The sequence below is a fragment of the Ascidia mentula genome, chromosome 9 (assembly GCF_947561715.1).
Source record: "Ascidia mentula chromosome 9, kaAscMent1.1, whole genome shotgun sequence".
NCBI lineage: Eukaryota > Metazoa > Chordata > Ascidiacea > Phlebobranchia > Ascidiidae > Ascidia > Ascidia mentula.
In genome coordinates this window covers 3,300,719-3,315,862 of record NC_138574.1, presented here as the reverse complement: position 1 = coordinate 3,315,862, position 15,144 = coordinate 3,300,719, and the positions used below count along the sequence as shown (strand labels likewise).

At 37.9% G+C, this 15,144-nt stretch overlaps 1 protein-coding gene across 1 annotated transcript; it reads left to right on the top strand.

The window, feature by feature from the left end:
- The first annotated feature begins 2,479 nt into the window (after positions 1 to 2,479).
- LOC145914035 (uncharacterized) lies at positions 2,480 to 5,389 on the top strand. The gene is made up of 10 exons (XM_083001815.1): positions 2,480 to 2,569; positions 2,632 to 3,009; positions 3,079 to 3,270; positions 3,330 to 3,472; positions 3,561 to 3,678; positions 3,735 to 3,866; positions 3,926 to 3,996; positions 4,056 to 4,290; positions 4,405 to 4,480; positions 4,557 to 5,389. The coding sequence occupies exons 1-10, from the start codon at positions 2,482 to 2,484 to the stop codon at positions 4,687 to 4,689; spliced, it is 1,566 nt and encodes a 521-aa protein (XP_082857941.1). The 5' UTR covers positions 2,480 to 2,481; the 3' UTR covers positions 4,690 to 5,389.
- Positions 5,390 to 15,144: the final 9,755 nt, after the last annotated feature.

Here is a 15,144-nt window from a genome sequence, read left to right as displayed (position 1 = left end):
GCACTAGGACAACCGATGCAAACAAATAACTAAATTCAACTTATCTAAGGTTTCAGAATCGGATCTGGGTTTATATGTGATAACCGTGCACACAAGTTGGCCCATCTATGTGGAGAACAAGATATATGTCTTTGTTCAGGCAGCAGAATTTAAATCCCCTTTGTCGTCGTCACCTACAGCCATAACTATGTTGAACATTGCGCTTATTTCGTGCCTGGGCCTAGCAATAGCCGTAATATTTCTTCTTGCATTAAAATTAATGAAACTTGGATGTTTTTCTACTTCGAGCTCAGGTGGGTTTCTTGGTCAGTTAGAGGCGTGCGATAAAATTTTGACTAAATCGTAAATCGGTAAAAGTCTACTTTGCATGGCTTGCTCTGTAACGCTTTTAGTTTTTTACAAAACAGAAACGGTACATATGGCTACAACAATAACTGCTTTGATTCCATGTGCCATATTTGCAATATAAAGTAGATACATGTGATTTTTTTTCAGAAACTTCAACAACAATAAATAAATCAGCGGAAGACACGAGAAATTTGCAAGACACGAAAAAGTAACCAAAATTATTAATTGGTTTCGACTTATTTTCTTAAAATGTGTAGGTTTAATAACGCATTTCTGGATCTTTGCTACTATAGTGTTTCTTGGAATGGTACCAACATTACAAAACAAGTATCATGCATTGTTTCAGACAAAAACAGGATGATGATGAAACCTCCACAGTAAATCGTTATGGACGCACCACAAAGAAAACCACTGCCAATTATATTAATGTCAGCATCAATCAACAAGCGGATTCTGTTGGTTCTGTTTATGAAGTTTGGGAGTAAAACACCCGCGCGCGTTGCCGTCAACTGTGAATAATTCCCGAATTTGTACAAACTTTTATGATGATTCATTGTTCGTTTTGGAATGTGAGCGCCAAGATAATTTCAAAATGACAACATTTAAGCCTGTTTTCATGAACAATAGAAGAGAATTCGAATGCACTACGCGCAATTGCTCCACCCGTTTTTTGCGCAAGAGGGGCGACGGAGCGCTCAATCGCTCTCGCGCTCAATTCGTTCGAAGGAGGTGTATTGAATTCGCTTCGCTTTCAATCCACTTGGAGAACAGACGAATGCGAAGGGTTTTAGGTGTGCTTTTTTAAGTTTGTCGCATTGTATTAGATAAATGATAAACACTAAAAGATAAGTGCTTGACGTAGGTTTTATGTGTAGACCGCCCATGCAGTGTTTATGGATTTCAGCACATTTATTCTTTTTAGTTTATTTTTTGTTTCTTTTTCTCCGATTCCATAGCAAACGGCATGTTGTTCAAGAGAATTTCGCTTATTTTTAGATATTTGTTGATTTTACCACGTTTTCAGTCAAGAAAATCACCAAACCTCACATGTCAACAAACACATGGAAATTATGGATTGGATTGAGATGTTTAAATTTATCTTACTTCCGCTTCTGGTCGCACATGTAAACGAGCTTATTGTCTTGGTAAAAACCGTTCTTTGATGTTGATTCATTGTTCCGTTTGTAATGTGAGCTCCAACACAGAAGAGAAAAACTACATTGTCTAAAAAGGAGTCATTGAAACCACTGAGCAGGAATTCGCAGATTCGACTCGGCTAGTATCAACTATTAAAAAACATGAAAACATTTGGTAATATCCAATGAACTTATTTAAATGCAATTTGGCATCTACCAGAAGATAATAGAACAATAATACATATATTAGAGTATTTCGAAAAGAACTATGCATGTTTACGTTTACATTATTAGCCTATAGCAGATAATTTTCTGGTGTTCGTTAAGGACAATAAATCAAATAGTTGCATAAAAGACTCATTCCTGTTCTCCACCATTTTCAGCAATCAAAACAGTCGCAGGTAATCATGACTTCTACACCCAGTCCCGATAGGTCTTAGCGACAATCTTTTATGCATGGGCCTTCATATGCTTTGGTTGATAATGTACGATCTTTATAATTTAAAGAACCTAAACAACTACCTCCTAAAATTTTTTGATTGCGTATAAATTATCTACAACGACAGCAATTTCAAAGTTAAAGTTTGCAAGAATTCTAAATGTCAAGCAGAATAAATATCAAGAAAATGATTTTACCTCGTTACAAACGAGTGTCAGTTTCGTTTTTCCGCGCAAGATTTCCGTTACGTCAAACTGATCTTATCTTTTAAACGCGTGTTCTTATCTATTACTGTAAGTTTCCTTACACAATTGGTAGTTAGTGGTGAGAAGGGTTGTGTTCCACACAGAGTCGATAGACTTTAACCCAGAAAACATATTTTCCCATAATGTTGTCAAGCAGACAGTTATGTTCTGATGCAGAATGTTATGTGCATCTTTAGTCATGTTTTCCTGGAAGCAAATACGTAACAGTTGCGTGTGGGAGTTTCGGGTGTGGGAAGCAAAGCTAGTTTATATACCTTCCAAGCTTGTTGAATGTCACATGAGCAGATACTTTATGCCAGTCAACGTAATGGCTCAACTTATGCAACAAGCAGTTCTCGCAGTTTTGTTGATATTTGCAGTGGTTGCTCTGATTGAAGCTGGTATAACATTTACATTCAATGTAGAAGTAAAGCAGTCACTGTCCATTTATAATTTTTCGTAGGAAGATGTTGGAATGCAACAGTGAAGTCAACTGGGAAATTTGCAAATCAAAAGTTTATCTGGTCTCGTGGACTTCCGTCCCTGGAATTAAGATTCACGTTTAACATATTTTCGTCTATAGCCTATTATTACACCTACGTGGGTCTATATTCAAATTCGTATAGGCTCGGGTACTTTCGTTCAGGTTCAATTCAAGGCTCAAACTCGTCTGTTGTCAATCTCTCAATGCAAAATCTGGGAAGCATTTCGATCCTTAATGTATCAATACTTCAACCTGATCTCTTTATTGGAATGTTTATGAGTGTCAAAGACTTTGCCTACAGCCGACCTTATTGCACGCAATCTGACGCATACCAAACGCCCATCTTTGTTTTTAAAAGTAGGCACCACCAGCATTTAATTGAAAAAAGTGGTAAACAAATATAACGATTTTTTTGGCGTAATTCAGACTGCGAGGAACCAACACACTTGAAAATAATCTCCCCTGATTCGCATAAAAATTGGATTTACAACACTGATGCAGTTGCTGAGTGTAAAAATGGTGTGATTGAAAATAACGCAACAAACTATAAACGTTATACTACAATCACTTGTGGAGCAACAGCTGAATGGAGTGGAAAAAACATCAGCTGCTTTGAAAGTAATTAACAAATAAGAGACTTGAAAACAGCTTATATATGTTTTAAATTTGTTCTACAGGCCCTCTTATTGATATGAACAAGGCTATAGGAAAGGTAACCTTCAACGCCAATACCACAGTGCTGCTGTTTTGTGATCTGTTCAACAACAATATGCATTACGTCACCATTTCTTTAAACAACCTTACGTGGAGCGACAAAAACGTGAGATGGCGAACTTTATTAAATTCCAGTATAATAGTATAATACGCGGAAGTGTTGCAGACAGTACACATTGTTTACCTGCACGTAGATAACGTGGGGAGAAGTCACACTGACGCCAACGCATCATGATTCCAGTGTCACGTGTTACCAGAATTCAAAAAATTACGACCAATCAGCAAGAAGGGCGGTTAACCTTGACGTTAAATGTGAGAAACCCTTTACTATGTTTCAATAGTTTTTAACATGTTATGGTTTGTTGTAGTTCCTCCCCAGATAAAGGCAAACACAACAATACTTTGGGGTCTATCTTTGTTCAAACAAGGGTTGGTTGAGGTTTCGTTTCAATCAAACCCGACTTTGTCCAAATCTTCAACAGTATTTGCATATAAAAAGGGTATTTCCCCCCAAAAAATAGACATTTGTTTTCGATTATTTTTATTTGCTTCATTTCAGGCATCCTAATAAAAAATGTTCACGTCACTTCAAACGGTACTGAAAACAAAGTGACCTTATACTTTACCAATGTACGTAGATGGCTAACTGTGTAGCAGGGTGACTACTGCTACAGAAGTTTATTTTCTAGGTTTCACAAACGGATCTCGGATGGTATTTAATCACCGTCAACTCTGGATCGCCTTTCTATTCTACGAACAATGTATCAGTGTTTGTTTTCGAAAAAAAATTGGATAGCATCAAAGAAACATCACACAATGTCCCAGTAATAGCGTTGGCCACCAGTGTAGCAGTTACGGTTGCAATTATTGTTCTACTTGCTATAAAAATAACTCGAGTTGGATGGTTTGCGAAATCTACACAAAGTAAGTATCTACGTTAACCAATCGTTTCTTCAAACAAGTTATTGGTACGCAAGCTACTATTGTACGCGTAAGAACTGACTAATGCTTATTTGAAACTTGTTGTGTGTTGATTAGGTGTGCAGGCAACAACACCGCCAGTCGCTGTACAGTCAGCGAGAAGGCTCGGTGCGCCTCCGCAAGGAAGTCCGCGGTAATTTGTTTCAACACAGATATTGCCACTAAACCTGAAAATTATTTGTAACTACTGTATTTTGTTTTTGATGTAGGCCTATGCAAAGAGATGCCCCACGATCAGCAGTAAATCCTTACCTCTTAACTCCACGACAAAAACCTGGACTTTACGTCAACCAGAATAACCCAAAATTACAAACTGATGAAACATTTTATGAATCATTCTGAATTTGTAAATCTTTTACACATACCGCCTGCGAAACTTTTTTATTTAGTCTCCTATCGAAATCAATATGTTTTACTCATGATTATTCGTTTAGCATCACTGTAACTTAGATAGGGTTGCGGTTGGTATAAGTTAATATTACGTACTAAAGTTCTTAGCATAAACCAACAATTTGCGTTTCTACAAAGGCTGCAGTAAATCGTTAACACAACATGCCAACATCAAACACAACACCAACACCAACGAACGTTGTCGTGAGTTACTCAACCCACATAACTTCAAACCAAACAGTGTTATTACATCATTTCCGTTACGTGTTAATTGTGCACTGCAATATTGCTTCAACTTGGCTGTTGCTTTAGTTTAAAACTTTGGTTGCTATCCTTTTAATGTATTAGGCATTATGGACGTTTTTCTCTTACCATCGTCTTGTCATGACCGAAACAAAATAATTGCAATTGTTATGACTTGTAATTTTGCGATGTAAAATATTGACAGTTTCTTTCCTCTTCCCTGCATTTGTAGTCCTCTGAGATTTTCTGTTCACTCGATCTTGGCTTTGTGATAACCCACATTCAGAGAAAGTTAACTTGTTCGTATTTCAATACAATATTTTCACATCCATTTTGCTCAATTTAACCCTTTAATGTTGCATGGAAGATATTGGAAAAGTATAAAAATACCAAAATTGTAGTACATTTCAACGCGTTTCTGACAGGTTCAATTACCTGTGTCCTTTGTCTTAGCTGTTCACCAACGACTAAAAGCGAACCCACAATATTCCAATGAAAAAATAAACTGAATAATGGTATTGTATTATAATGAACTACAAATGAGATAAATGGCAAGCATTATGCACTGTGTTATATACATAAATGTACAATGTTTCTGAAATGCCAAGTTTCGTTCAAATTACACAATCAAGCGGCCTGGACCTTGATGGGTGGTTTTGAGATTTCCTGATCCTTGGTTTATAATTTTAACATCTCCTGAACCGTGGTGGACAACTTCAACATCTCCCGACCCTTCGTTGAGAATTTCAACGTCTCCTGGGCCTTGGTTGATCAATTCGAAACTCCCTGTTCCTTGATTAAAGACTTTGACATCTCCAGATCATTGATTGAGAATTTCCATGTCTCTTGGTCCTTGGTTGGTGATGTTGACATTTCCCGATCCTTGATTCACAAAAAAAGAATGAGCTGATCCTTGATTAGTTATTTCAACGTCTCCAGTCATTTGATTGTGCATAACGAAGTCGCTCGATCCGTCATCGATAATTTTGACGCGACCTCTTCCTTGGTTGAGAATTTGGACACTTCCGGACTGTTGACTAGTAATTTCGACATATCCCGATCCTTGATTAACGATATCGGCTTTTCCAGACCCCTGATTTGTGATTTTTAGATTCCCTGTTCCTTTATTGTACACATCGACATTCCCAGATCCTTGAAGGACAATTTCAAGAGATCCTGACCCTTCATGATTAACTTTTACGTTTCCTGATCCAGTGATCATTATTTAGGCTTGTTCTGGTTCTTTATTTATAATATGTACATCGTCTGACCCTTGTTTGTAAACAACGACGCCGTTTGATCCTTGCTTATCAATTTTGACATGACTTGCTCCACCGCCAAATGCTGCGGTTGTCGTGTCTTGTTGTATCACAGCAACTACAACATTTTTATATTTGTTAAACAATACACTTGCGCTCGTGCTCAACCATTAATTTGCGAGACGGCCAAGTAGGATTTTTGTTTGCATTTTTTAATAATTCAAAATTTGACCATCAAAGCAAATGCCTAATTGGCAAACGTTTGCAATTCCGAATGTTGTATGAAAGCAATAACAAACTAGAAATTGTGCTGGGCCGCTTCAGCTTATTTGCTTTTATTTTTTTGCAAAATATGGTTACGTACTTGTTTCGAATGTGATGGAAAACCCAGGTTCAGTGTCAATGCTATCAGAAGTGAATTGAACTTCAAGCGATTGACTGCTCGTAGTGAAAGTGTATCCACTGCTCAAACTGCCAGAGTAACGTACCTCCACACCAAGCGGATCTGTTACCTGAGCTACAGGAGCTCAGTGGCTTCACGGGGTATATTGTGGCCAAGGTACACTGATGCGCAAGCGCACAACTTGTCAGGCGACCTTCACATGCGTAGAGGATCTCCACCACCGTAATCAGACAACGCAGAAGTAATGCCATGCTTACGCATAGCAAGGCGGGATCGCCCCACTGCGCAGGCCCTTTATATTTGGTGATCACAGCTCTAATATTCTGATCATAAGGTGCACAGGCTTCGCAGCCAAGGCATTGCAGCCAAGCTGGATCAGCCACTTTTCCCGACAAGTCGAAGCGAGATCTGAAAAATCAAGCTCCCGGTGAGGTTTGAACTCACGACCCTGGGCTAACCAGGCCCGACGCTCTACCAATGAGCTACAGGACTTCTACACATGAGTTATTATAAATGCATTGGAATTCATTTTATGACCAAAGCTTTCTTTGGATCAATAAGTAATGCGGCCAGTTCCAAGATTAACGGGTGTAAATATTCCTGATCCTTATATTTACACCCGTTCCTGAATTTTGATTCCTGAATTTTGATATTTCCTGAATCATGATTTATGAATTGGGCATCTCCTCCTTAATGGAGTATAGTGACGTCGTTTTGGGCCCAATTAACAAGTTTCAAACTACGTGTTCCTTGATTGATAATTTCGACACCACCTGTTCCTTGATTGACAATTTCATTATCACTTGGTCCTTGAATGGTAATCAGTACATTTCCCGACCCATGGTTAATTATGTAGACACGACCAGATCCTTGGCAGAGGATTCGAACATCCCCCAATCCTACATTGTGAACATCGATGTCAATGGTTCCCTGACTAACGATTTCGACGCGACCGATTGCTTGATTAATAATTCGGACAATTCCTGAGCCTTGTTTATTAAAATCAAACAAGCCTGACCCTTGATTAACGATATCGGCATAACCTGACCCTTGATCAATAATTTTGACAGTGTTCATTCCTTTGTTGGTTATTGTGGCATTAGTTTTTCCTTGAATAACAAAATACACTGATCCAGAACCTTCAATGTTTGCTTTGATATTCCCTATAGTCCATAAATGTAAACACTGGCACTTCTTGATCCTTGTTGGGTAATTTCGACATTTTCTGATATTATTTCATCAGCGGTTGTGTTGGTAGCTTAAAAGAAACGACGTTCAGTGAAGTATTTTGTTTGTTATTAACTGCTTAACCAATAAGCTAGGTACATTGGCGCGGATATGGAAACCAACCGGTACATTATAAACGTTTGTACGGCTGAATACGTCATAACAGCAACATTTATAATAAAGTTTGAGTTCTTGTTACATTCGTTGCAATTTTTATATAAACATCAAAAAATCGTTGCAGAATTATATTCACGCAAACCACCAGAAAGCTACGTACCTGCTTCGTACGTGATGGAAAATCCAGGGTGAGCGTTACTGCTGTATGATCTAAAACGAACTTCAACTGAACTACTGCTTGTGGTAAAAGTGAATCCATTTCTTATTTTTCCAGAAATACGTATATGTGCGACCACTCCACGCTGATCGGTCACCTGTACGTTTTGTGTTTTGTTGCTAGTTAGAAGAAATAGTTTATCCAGAAGCCACAAATACAATTACTCACCTCAAAGAAGTCCCGTAATTTCAGTGCTGAAAGATTGCACAACAAACCTAATCCCGTGACGAAAAAACAGTGCTGAAAGATTGCACAACAAACCTAATCCCGTGACGCTCGGGGGCTTCAAGCAACCATAAACAATTTTCATTGTTTCCATACGTTCCAGGCCAACCCGGTGACGTCAGCACTTGCCGCACGCCAAATGTTAAATTCCTGTTTATTGTACCGCATCTTGCAGTTGCAGCTTGAAAGATAAGAGTTTACCAGGTGACAGACATTGTAAGATTACAAATTGTACGACATAAGGACTAGATCATTATTGTTTGATAAATCTGGACCTCGGTTAAGCATTGTCTTTACGTGTTACTACATACAACTGTAAGTGTCTTGGTGTGATTAAAGCTTATTTATTAATGGGGAAATACCGTTGACTTTCCATCACTATTATCAGTTCCTTATTCAAATAGAAAAAGAAGACAATAACATTTTCTAGGTAAATAAAAAAGCTTGGTCATGATGAATATCATTTTCTGATTTATGGCCCTAACCTGCTTTTACAAGTCAACGATGTAAATTACACGAAAAAAATTAGAAACTGAAGATTTTTTTGTTTTGTTTTCCTACCTTCTGCAAAGAGAAAACAGCCTCCGATTACCATCAAAAGAAAAGCATGACATACCGCCATTTTTTGATGACTATACATATTCTACGTTTCAATAAAATTACTAATAGACAGGTTTCAGCTTTAAAACGTGCAAAAATTATATGATATTACCGCCTAAAATTTTATTTCGCAGAAAGCGAAAACATGGTATACTTCAAAACATAGCAATTTCGAAGTAAGATATATAGTATACTAAGTACATTTATTATTTAAGCACTTGGCGTTATCCAACAACTACACCGATGTGCAAAACGTGCTTTTTCTGAACGGAAAACAACGCCTGGAAATGAAATAAAAGAATGTGCCGTAGGTGGTCACGTAACATTAATACATCACGAAGAGTCTGTTCAATCCAAAGTTTTGTATTTTTCATAAGTACTCCAAAATGCCCTGATTTTAAGCAAATACGAAAGCGATATTTTTATACTGAATGATTTATAAAACGGTCTCCCATATTAGAAACACACCGATTGAAAAATTCAAACAAAGTGACTTTGCCTCAAAATTATAACTTGTTAAATCGGGTGTGACATTGAAATCAATTCCTGTAAGTCGCGCGTGGCATTGCTTTTCTTGTGCTTTTCCAACTATGCCAATAGGGCATTTGCATTGAATAAGACAAAAGTGGCTTCATAACACCCCGATTTATTTGTTATTACATCAACTATTAACGTTTATTTCTTTATACTTTTATATGATCAAGAAATAAAGTTATGTAGAGACACCCCGAAAAGTATAAGTACATATTAATACACGCGATATTATCAAACGTGCGCGGAGCAAAAATAAGAACAAAATCACATTTTTAGACCCTTACCTAATGGACAGCTTTCAGTGGTAATGCTGGAAATGAAGACTCAAAAAAAAGGATATATAATGAAAATGAAAGCATCAAGCACGTGGACTATTACACGCAACACTTATTTTTTCGTTAAATACACTTTCTTTGTTGTTGTTGAATCAAAGCATTCAGCGTAGTGATGAAAATGACGTACCGGGTATGACGCAATCAAGTCGCCTTCCACTCCCCGGCATGTATTTGCAACTAGTACCAGAGCGCTATGAATTTCGCAAGACAGTTTGCAAATAAACCAGATGCTCAATCAAATCAACAAACCTTAATCAGATTGTAGAGTTATCTGACAACCTTAGCCGTGACACAAGTCGCCATGTTTTTGAAAATATTCGCGTTACTTGAAGCAAGTGCCAAGCAGTTCCATATGGCAACAATGAAGCTGACAAGTCAGGCGGCATTCTCCGGAAAAGTTACCACAGCTCGGGCTGCACCAAGCATCGAAGAGTCAATTGTCATCTGTACGGTTTCTATTGTGTTCGGACTGTGGCTGATTTTCAAGCGGATTCACTAGAAGTTTCAAGTAGCCAAAGTTGTATTTCAAAATTGTTATGTTAAGTACTTTGTTACTCAAGTAATTGTGTGCGTGTCAAAGCAGAATATGTGGTAACGCTCCTTAAAAGTGTAACTTTGTTTATCGTGTAGACTGTATGTTTAGCGGGTCATGTTCGCAAAAGTACATGTAGCTTACCCTGTTAGTTAACGAGGCGTTGGTTTTTTGATTTCTGCTCGCCAGATAATTCATAAACCATCAAAACAGCTTGTTGGGTTCCTTATGGTCGGTGTCCACAAATTGTTGTTAAAGACGTTGTTCGTTAAACTGCAGTAATCTGATGCTAAAAGGTTACCGCTTACGAATACCAGGAAGTTTCCATGCTAGATGCTTATACTGAAGTTGCATGCTTGCGCGGCGCCTTCTATGCAATCAGGATGTGACGTAGGAATAAGGCTCCTATTGATTTCTTAACAACATTGAAGTGTTGGCTTGCAGTTATGAAACCGACATTCATTTTGTTACATGCATAAACCTTAGCTACAACGATGGTCTTTCTGCTGTAAGATTTTATTGTATACAATACCGTATACGGTCGTGGAATTCGTTTTTCACAGCTGTTCTCTGCAAAGGTAATACCACAATGCCTAAAGTTTGCAACAAACCTAATTAAACTTTGAAGTTTACCTTCGAAGTATGAAGCATTCGAAGGAAATACATGCCGTTTTTCCCTTATATTTACACAGTACAGTCTTGATTTACTTGAAGAATCCCGTACAACTAGTTCCACATAACGTCATTACTTTGCACTCGTCGTCTCGACCCGAGGCAATATTTATAATCTCCAACAAAATTCAATGCAAGTCGATGCCAAATAAATGTCGTGTCATATTGGGTGTGATTTTTTTTGCACTGAAAAAATGTACATGATTGTATAAGTACTGTCAAGGATTTGCAAAAGAGTATATTTGTTGATTACTTGCAAATATCTCATTTTGTCATAGGAATAAAAGGGAGATTTTTATATATCCTTGTAATATAAAGTTTCTGTTGTATTTTCGACAAGACAGGACAATGACATGGATTTCAAGAGTCTTGGCTTTTTGACAAGAAATGCGATAAGTATTTCGGCATAAGAATGCTGTGGACGCAATCACAGCACATGGAAAAGTTGCTTTTCAACGAAGGACAAAATGCATTTATTGACTTCAGTTGGTAAATTCATAAACGGTTTCTTCTTATCAACAAGCTGAAAAGCTTACACCCCCTAATTGAGCTGCGACGGTTGCGCGTGGCCCCAAAAACCTTTTTTGCGCCGCCCCTATGGCTATTTAAACATCGTTTCAAACTCCACATCGTGTATTGAAAATAGACTACAGGAATAAATTAAAATTTGTATGCAATTTCTTCTGTTGCTTGTTTTGGTCCAAACTTCACAGGTCGCGGACACTTGGTGGCATGATGGAGCACTTTCAAACACGGTTTTTACCTCTGGTGGACATGTGGCAAGTAAATGCAAATGTAAAAATATATACGTCGGCTAAAATACCCATCGTACTTTAAATTGTTGGAAAATGTAATAAACTTACCGAAAAAGAACTTTATGTTGCAATTAGTAAAACGATTCCTATGCCAAAAATTTCTGTCTTAATGAAGGTAGCGGAAAGTATTTTGGCCCGCGGTTGAATGTGACTTACCCCCTAGCAAAACACGCAAAATCGCTTGTGTTTGAAGTCATTCTGATGGAATACCTGGGATTTGTACTGTTTTTAATTGCTTTCCGTTAATCAGCACTATATTCTTGACAGATATAGACATTTTAAAAACAGTATAGGGGTCGGAATGTATTTTGTCACGCGGTTAAATGTGACTAACCCCTAGCAAAACACACGCTGTTGAATGGGACTTACCCCGTAGCGTAATACGTAAAATCGCTGATGTTTGAAGTCATTCTGATGTAATACCTGGGATTTGTACCGATTTTAGTTGTTTTCCGGTTTATCAGCGCTAGATTATTAACAGATACAGATATTTAAAAAAAAATTTAGTGGGCGGAAAGTATTTTGGCACGCAGTTGAATGTGACGTACCACCCGTAGTGAAATACGTAAAATCGCTGATGTTTGTAGACATTCTGATAAAATATATGGGATTTGCTGCTAGTATTTGTGTGTACTAACCGTCCAGTTTGATTTTGTTTTGAATAATTAGACGTACTGTGATTTGTAGACAGAACAATCAATGTTGTATCTCATAAATCATCCCATGAAATGGTGATCATTAATTATTACGAAGAAACATATTCGGATTCTGCCAGAATGACAATAGTGTGCGCCACCAGCCTTTTCAAACATGCTGTAAGTCGGAAAAAGTTGTTTGAAAAATAACTAACATAACTAATGAATAAATTTAATGTCGATAATCTATCATGAGTTTTTCAGGCTTGGCAGCCCAGTCAATGCAGTCTAGCTGGATCAGCCACTTTTTCCTGACAAGTCGGAGCAAGATTGAAGATTATGCCATCTATGTCTTTGGAAGTCGATAGCTAGTTTTTATTTGGCCGACGGCAAACGTAACAAAAAAGGACTGTTTTGCGACGTACAGAAGATGAACAAATGTTGACGTCCATAATCAGTTAGGATTTCAACGTCTATGTACATCGATAAATAGTTTTTAAATGACTGACTAAAACATATACCAAATTGAGACTGTTTTTGGACGCACTGTAAGTGACTATAAATGCGAACGTCGATATTCGACGAGTAAATCTACGTCGCTGAACGTCGAAATTATGAAACTCTTTGACCGACGGAAAATCGTTGCTATTTAGACCGTCATACGCGGTACAATGATGCCAGAAAAATTGGACATGTTACTTTGGTCAGTATTTCTACCAAACATGTATGTCTAAAAAACGTATGAACATGGACCCTAAATTTTGGTCTAAGATGTACTAATATTGGACATCTGAATATAGTTTTTTTTGGACAGGCCAGGACCGAAAATCAAAGTTGGTCGAATCAATGTCGTGATCGCATTTCAACTTCGATTTGACGTCGGTATGACTTCGTGTGTCTGCTGGCGAGTGACTGCTCAGGAAATGACTTCTATTCTGAGTACTTCCTTATGGTTTGTTGCACCTTGACTGCGTCAACAACAAGATTACACTTCTTTCTATCAGTCACGCAGATACAGGACACGAAGCTCCCAGTATCCTTAAATCATAATATAGTCGCTCGTTCTTAATGTGACAGGTTGCTCTTTTCAGTCAGAGGAGTATGACCATGTGTGAAAGTCGCAGTCCACGAAATTCGACAGTTTTGCAGTTTAAATCTCTCAAATATGCAGCTGCTGTTGCAGAACTTGATTCCGTAAAAATGCGCTTGCAATCAAATTGTTTTCCAATTGAGGTAGGTTCAATAAATTAGAAGGCCTGTGTACGACGACCAACTAATGCTGTTACTTTTCAATGATTTAAATTTCATGCGGGTTTCAACGTTATCTCGTATAAGAAGGAAGTAAGAAAACCCGTGTTGCGCCAAACAAGTTGTCTACTATACATGACATATTGGACAACAGCTGACGGTATTACAAATACAAATTCCCGTTTATAATTTGAACACGTTTTGTGTACGGAGCACTTTAGCGCGAGTGTTGTTGACTTGTCGTACTTCTGGTCCAAAACAACTTTTTCCTGGCCGTGAAAAGACGCCGCATGGCTCATAGTTCCTCGCGCTGCAAGGCTTGTCAATTTCCTTTTCCGTCAATTGTCACTGAAACGCAAGCGTAAAGCCCAGTGTGATCGACAGTGAGTTCGACAGTTGACAATTAATTACGTATGACGATGACGAAAACCAATTTATAAAATTGATGTATTAAAAGGTGTGCATAGTACAGTCTCGTTGCAAGCTTAGGCCATACATAATACTGCTGAAAGATCTGTGTTGACGGTGCGAATAGCGAAGCCATATAATATTTGCCTCAGGAAAGTTACAGCTTGGAGCATGAAAAGAAACAATGATTAGAAATGAAACCTTCCGTTTCCTATGCATTAGGATTATTCTTACATCATTATCATGTGCATTCTGGGTTTCCTTATGCACTGCTGCTGCTGGCTGCCTTCACGACAATAAGCTGTTGTTATTGTGAGTAACTTTGTTTAAAAAAACACTCTTTTGATACATTTAGGTAATTCCTTCACACGAACATGTAAAAGGAATACCGCAATTCGCATTTTGAACATGTACTGCTTGAATGAAAGCTTGTACATTGTAGGATAACAGCAGAAGCATATAGCAAGGGTATTTTGCATGCAATTGGGGAAACAGCGACTGGCGCTTTAAGGGAAGTGATGTCAATATACCAGCTGCACCTACCTGATAGCCGAGCATCGATAACGTCCATCCGCTATAAAATTTACCTTCATAACCATAAACGTTCATCCGACAGACAGGTTAAGTACGTCCAAGGCAGTGTTTATGTATAGTAGGAAACTACAGTACCTAATCAATTTCTTGGGAGTTGGAGCCAGTTATTAAGGAAAAGCCAGATAAGAGACTTGGTGTATGTGTAAAGTCACATGAATTGCATCTAATGCGTTTAGCTACAAGTTTGACTGGTAGTTGCACCTGGACTGTTTAACATGAATCAATGCATCTAAACCGCGAACGGTGAAAAATCCTTGTTCTTTTAGGAAGGTTAACTTCCATCTTCATATCTGTAATAAGTTAATTCACCGTTTCTAAAAAAAAAACTTACATTTGCAGTTCT

What these genes read in the sequence shown, in the direction of transcription:
- LOC145914035 (XM_083001815.1), top strand. Translation starts at nt 2,482, where the DNA reads ATGCCAGTCAACGTAATGGCTCAACTTATGCAACAAGCAGTTCTCGCA. An exon ending in TGACCTTATACTTTACCAAT is followed by an intron (nt 3,997 to 4,055) that starts GTACGTAGATGG and finishes TTTATTTTCTAG; the next exon opens with GTTTCACAAACGGATCTCGG. An exon ending in CCTCCGCAAGGAAGTCCGCG is followed by an intron (nt 4,481 to 4,556) that starts GTAATTTGTTTC and finishes TTTTTGATGTAG; the next exon opens with GCCTATGCAAAGAGATGCCC.